The following is a 6,000-nucleotide window of genomic DNA, read 5'->3' on the forward strand; positions in this document are numbered from 1 at the left end:
GTCTGAAACATTGGACAGCCACTGCCAGTCAGTGTAAGACAGTACTGAGCTAGATGGCGTGACTTGGCATGCTATATATGATCCTATAGAGCTGTCAACCAGAACTCAAATGCCTGCTAAAATGAATGCAAGGTGCAAGCAACAACTGAGCCAGCCAGTTCTTCTCCTAGGAGGGGACTGTCAAATCTAGGTGGGATGAAATGCCACGTTGCGCTGTTCTCAGATACTGTTTATTGCATTCAAAGCTGGGCACAAACTGCACAATGAACCTTATTTCTGTCTCCAACTCCCATCAGTCCCAGCCAGCCTGGTCAATGATCAGGGATGATGGCAGTTGGAGTCCAGTAACTTCTGGAGGGCCACATCCCCCCCCCCATTTTAATTACACAGGGCAGCATCCAACAAACATCTTGTCAGATCAAGGATTTCCAGTGCTTGCTGCTGCTGCTGCTATTGGGAGTTGCTTTAAGTATTTTTAATGAACGGCACATGTTTTGCAGATATGCATTGTAATATAAAATATCTTACATATAATATAGAATATTTTAAAAGGTTCCAAATTCTTTTGAGGTGTTTTGTGTAACAAGCGACTGACAAATTCAATAAATTAACAATTTGTTCCTTGTAACTAAAAACTTTAAAAGTTACAAACCAAAAAATACTAGATCACTCAACTTGTTTTTCCCCTGAATAATTTTCAAGCGACTTCCTCTTAATCTGTTGAGCATCACATTTTATTCAGATTCGGGGACCTGCAAAATAAGGCTCCTCAAACACCGTGTGGTGACTAACATCTTGCAAAATGTCAAGACGATAATGCCTGCATAATTTTGTGGCCACGATCCTGCCACTGAAAAGTACTGCTAGTGCTTCCATAACTCAGAAGTGCACGCAGGTGTCTTGAAAAACACTCCTGATCTTGTGTGGCTTTGTGTGAATCCACATCGGATTGTGGTTGCAGGTGAAGGTGGTTGCAGCCCAGAAGCTATTAAGAACATAAGAGTCTGCAGGATCAGGCCAAGGTCCCATCTAGTCCAGGATCCTCTTCTCACAGGGGCCAACCAGATGCCCTAATGAGAAACTCAAAAGCAGGATTCAACCACAAGAGCAAACCTCTCTCCTCCTTGACTTCCAGCGAAAGCTTTGTTGCCTACTGACCATGGAGGCAGAAAATAAGCCATGGAGGCTAGAAGCCATTGATAGCCTTCTCTTCCTCCATGAATTTATTTCTCTTTTAAAGCCATCTAGGTTGGTAGCTATCACTGCCTCCTGCAGGAGTGAGTTCCACAGTTTAATTATGCATAATAATAATAATAATAATAATAATAATAAATTTTATTTATATCCCGCCCTCCCCAGGCTCAGGGCAGCTAACAACAACAAAATCACAGTAAAAACGTAATGGGGGGAAAGGGGGGGGAACCAATTTAAAATACAGGTTAAAATGCAATTTAAAATGCCTCATTTTAAAGTAGCTGATAAATCAAGACCATAAGGGGAGGGAAACATAAGGGTCAGACCGAGTCCAAACCAAAGGCCAGGCGGAACAGCTCCGTCTTGCAGGCCCTGCGGAAAGATGCCAAGTCCCGCTGGGCCCTGGTCTCTTGTGATAGAGCGTTCCACCACGTCGGGGCCAGTGCTGAAAAGGCCCTGGCCCTAGTTGAAACCAATCCAACCACCTTGAGACCTGGGACCTCCAAAGTGTTGTTATTTGTGGACCTTAAGGTCCTCCACGGGGCATACCAGGAGAGGCGGTCCTGTATGTACGTGGTACCGTAGGTACTGCATGAAGAAGTACAGTGGTACCTTGGGTTACATATGCTTCAGGTTACAGCCTCCACTAACCCAGAAAAAGTGCTTCAGGTTAAGAACTTTGCTTCAGGATGAGAACAGAAACCATGCTCCGGCGGCGCAGCAGAGAGGCCCCATTAGCTAAAGTGGTGCTTCAGGTTAAGCACAGTTTCAGGTTAAGTACAGACCTCTGGAACGAATTAAGTACTTAACCCGAGGTACCACTGTACTTTCTTCTCTCTGTCCTGAATCTTTCAACATTCAACTTCACAGGATGTTCGAGAGTTCTAGTGTTGGGAGGGATGGAGAAACTTTCCTCTTTAAATTACTTAATCCAGCCTTTGCCCAGCTGGTGCCCTGCAGATGTTGTGGACTACAATTCCCATCAGCCAGCACAGCCATGGAGGGCACCAGCTTGGCAGAGACTGGATTAATCTGAAACAGATATCCAATATCTCAGTCACTCCCTCTCTAATCTACCTCCATTTGAATGAGGCAAGACAAGCCTTTGGCAAACAGACTTGAAATCGAAAATACGGTACACGGCAGAGACTCGCAAGGCAAAACCCGACAGATCTGAGCCACGGAGCGTTCTTGACTTTGCTCTCTCAAAAGTTAGCTGCCTTCTGCCGCAGCCTAAGAGCCAAGAGGCCACGTGCAGACAAAGACAGGCAAATCAGCTGCACTTTCACTTTTCTTGCCTTTATGCATTCACCCTCCAAGAGCCCCATAATTCTTCCTTCTCACATACACACTCACAACAACTCTGTAAGGTAGGCTAAGCTGAGAAAATGTAACTGGCCCACAATTATTCCGGGAGGTCCCCAAGCGCACAGTGATTTCAACCAGCAAGGAATAATGGTTAGAGCACTGAGCTATGATTTGGGAGTTCCAGGTTCAACTCCCTGCTCAGCCATAAACGTGAGCATGGATGACCCTGAGTCAATCATGCCCAACCAAGCTCACAGGGGAGCTGCCAGGCTAAACTGAGAGGGTGAGAGAACACTGCAGGGTTTGGTAGAGGAATTAAGTAAAAATAAAAACCTAACAGTAGGATTCAACTTTGTGCAAGAAAACCTTTGTTCCTGCATTCAGGGGGTTGGACTCTGTTCTCCTTGAGGTCCCTCCCTACTCTACACTTCTATGATTATTCTGGAAACAAAACACACACATGGATCTCTCCATGCAGGTATTTAAAGCGCTGACTAAGGGCTGACTTTGGATTTTAATCCACTGCTGTATTGTTTAATGGTTGAATTGTTTTGAGCCCCGCTTGATTATATATGTGTGTGTTACGGTTTCTTGGACACTGCCCTGAGATCCTGTAGGAGGAAGGGCAAGATAGAAAAATAGCAAAGAAACAAACTTTTCAGCCCGCAATCCGACATGCATTTACCTGGAAGAAAGTGCCACTGAACAGAACGAGCATTCTTTCTGAGTAAACTTACTTTTGTGCTCTGAAAATGTCATACTCACACCACAGAGTACACTTTCATAAACTAAAAGCACAAATGATGAGTTGTATGTAGTTAAACAGGTAAAATAAGCTAAGACTTGATTGGGAAAGTCTTACACATATTTCAATTCTTCCTAAAACCTCTATTGCTCCTTTCCCCCTCCAGGGTGGCAAGAAACGGGCTTTTCCCCAGGATTTATGGAAATTCTACACCCCCATTTTGAACAGGAATAGCAGAGAACAACTTGCAGGCGATAGTCATAAAGGGCTGTGCATTATTTAAAGGGCAATGGAGTAAGTAAGTCGTACTTCCTGATGCTAAGGGCATCTGAAAAACAGGAAGAATCTAACCTGGCCTCCTAACTATGTGGAGCTAGTGGGGACCAGATCTTTTCCCTTCCTTTAATTTCTATGCACCTTTCCAGACAAAAACAACTCCTGCCTGGAAAACATGTATGTATGCAAACATGCATGAAGAAGCCGCTCTCTGCCCTCAGCAGCACGCCACTAATCCTGAGCGCCCAGCCCCACTGAGCCCTCACAGGGGCAGCTTTAATCAGCTGTTGCCAGACCTTTAAATTAGCTGCGGTAACAATAAGCTCCCACCCACCTGTCCCTGAGCCTTTTAAACCCCTTATCCCATCAAATGCCTATTGGCAAAGGGGGGGGTGAGCTTTGCTGCACTGTGCCCCCGCCTGCCCCCAGGCCTGCTGGTGTGACAATGGCTGTTGTGAGGGCGGCAGCACAGATCCCTCCCCGCTGGCCGGACAAGCCACTCCACACACAATATGACTCACTGATGGTGACAATGTGCCTCTGCAAAGGCCCAGCTGGGGAGGACTGTGCAACCACTGTCCGTGGGGATGGACGGCAGCCATACAAAGGCAACGTGGATCTCCAAGCCGCCAGCCCTTCTTCACACTCGTGCAGGCTCCGGCTCTGTGAGGCGCCAAAAGAACCCCACAAGAGGCATTTCTGCTGCCACACACACCCCAGAAGAAAAGTTCATTGAGAACCCCTGGGGGAAGTTAAGAGGGAGCTCTGCACAAGCAACTCCGTGGGGCAAGGAGGGAAGGGTCTGCCAGATGTGGGCAGAAAAGGGAGGGGTAACCAAGGGGTCAGACAATAAGCGAAAGGGAAGAGATGGGTGATCTGCATTCCAGGAAGCATCTATTTGTTTAATTATGTTTTGCTGATGATGATGATGGGACCCCATTGTTTCTGTGTATCGTCTTGGGCTCCAGGAAATGTTCAGTTACCAAGAACCACTGAAGGGAAATTTCATTTATTCTAGGAAAGAGGGGAGGGCGAAACCATCCAAAAGACGGCCTTTCCCCATGGCATTGATTCTCGCCTTCCACACCGCTGAGGTCCCTCCAGGAAGACCAGGCCACTTTCTAAGGTGTGATCTGAAAATATCCCTCCGCCGCTGGTCCTGCATCAGGTCATCACGAAGCCGGACATCAACATTCAAGGCACACACAGGGAGGATGCAGATCCGAAGACACCTCAGCAGCCCGACGGATCTCGCCCACCCGCCAGACCCCGACGGGTCTTGCACCCAGAGAAAGGGAAGCAGCAACGGGGCCGAAGGGAAGTGGCAGGCCTCGTCCAAGTCGAAGGGAGAGCGACTCTCCCCGAGGCAGCGACGCGAGACAGGAGCACGCCCCGCCGCCGCCTCGCACCCTGGGGCGGCTGGGGGAGGCTGATCGGACGGACGGCCTGCCAGCCACTTCCCCTCGGCTTCTTTTCGGAAGCCTTACGTGGGAAAGAGCGCTTTGGTGGGTGTGATGCACTCCCCCCCCCCCGCGCCACGGCTCTTCCCCAGGGACTAGTCACTTGAGTGCAATATCCCCCGAGTTCCCACCCGCCTACAAAGCGCCAGCAAAAGGCGTGAGGAAGGATGGGCAAGTCGCCCCTTTCCAGGCGGCCTGCGAGGAAGCGGGGGGCACGAACCTTTAGATCCCCACAACGCACCGTGGGGCGCCAAGGAATCCGCGCTGCTCACCTCTCTCCAGGCTCCGTGTTGCCTCGGCGGCCCGGCTGGTCTCGGCGAGCCGCTGTGGGGTTAGTCCATGCAGCGGGAGAGCCCCCGGGGACTCGGGGCCACAGGGCCGGCGGAGAAGGCAGCTCCGAGGGCCGGAGGGGTCCCAGCAGCGGGGGCGGAGATCCGGAGATGCAGCAGGAGGAAGGCGGAGGGCGGGAGGGGCGCTCGGGCAGCAGCGGCGGGACCCGGGGCGGGGGCGGGGAAACAATGTAGCGCCGCCGCCGCCGCGAACGTTCCGATTTCGAACGCCGCCGGCTCCCTTTGGAACGTTGGCGCCGCCGGAGTTCCAGGCGCGTCGCTGCAGCCTCGGAAGCGGCGCGGCGGCTGCGAGGGAAGGAGCGGCGCCGGAGGCCCCCGGCGAGGAAGGCGAGCGTCCTTCGCGTCCCACCACCGCTTGCTCTCGTTCCGCGCCCCAGCTCCGCCGCCGCCGCCGCCGGGAGCCTCGCAGGGCCTGGCTGCACAGAGAGAGGGAGACAGAGAGGGAGGAAGCCCCGAGCGGTCCTACGGCGCCTGCGCCGCCCCAGCTCCTTCCTTCCCACCATCGCCCGCCCAGCCCTCTCGGCAGCAGGTCCCTCCCAGCCGGCGGCGGAGGGAGCGCGTCACCTGCCGGCCGAGAGGAGAAGCGGAGCTGCCGGGCCGGCGCGCTCGGGCTCTCTCCCATTGAGCCGCTAAGGCGGTGTAGCCAGGCTCGGGGAACAAGCTTTGC

The 6,000-nt window shown here is 51.8% G+C and overlaps 1 protein-coding gene across 3 annotated transcripts in view; it reads right to left on the minus strand.

Annotated features, from left to right (window-relative positions):
• Positions 1-5,793, minus strand: part of CSK (C-terminal Src kinase) — a 71,513-nt gene extending 65,720 nt beyond the window's left edge. The window contains exon 1 of one of the 3 annotated variants that reach the window (XM_082237437.1): positions 5,256-5,793. Coding sequence is in view for 1 of the 3 variants with exons in the window: in XM_082237433.1 (XP_082093559.1) it covers positions 4,045-4,125 (81 nt within the window). In the remaining 2 variants the exon portion in view is untranslated. Of the gene's footprint in view, positions 1-4,044; positions 4,141-5,203 lie in introns of those variants that run through there. The other 2 variants (XM_082237438.1, XM_082237433.1) reach the window with 2 other exon arrangements.
• Positions 5,794-6,000: the final 207 nt, after the last annotated feature.

The sequence above is a fragment of the Podarcis vaucheri genome (assembly GCF_965113315.1).
Source record: "Podarcis vaucheri genome assembly, chromosome: 9".
Taxonomy (NCBI): domain Eukaryota; kingdom Metazoa; phylum Chordata; class Lepidosauria; order Squamata; family Lacertidae; genus Podarcis; species Podarcis vaucheri.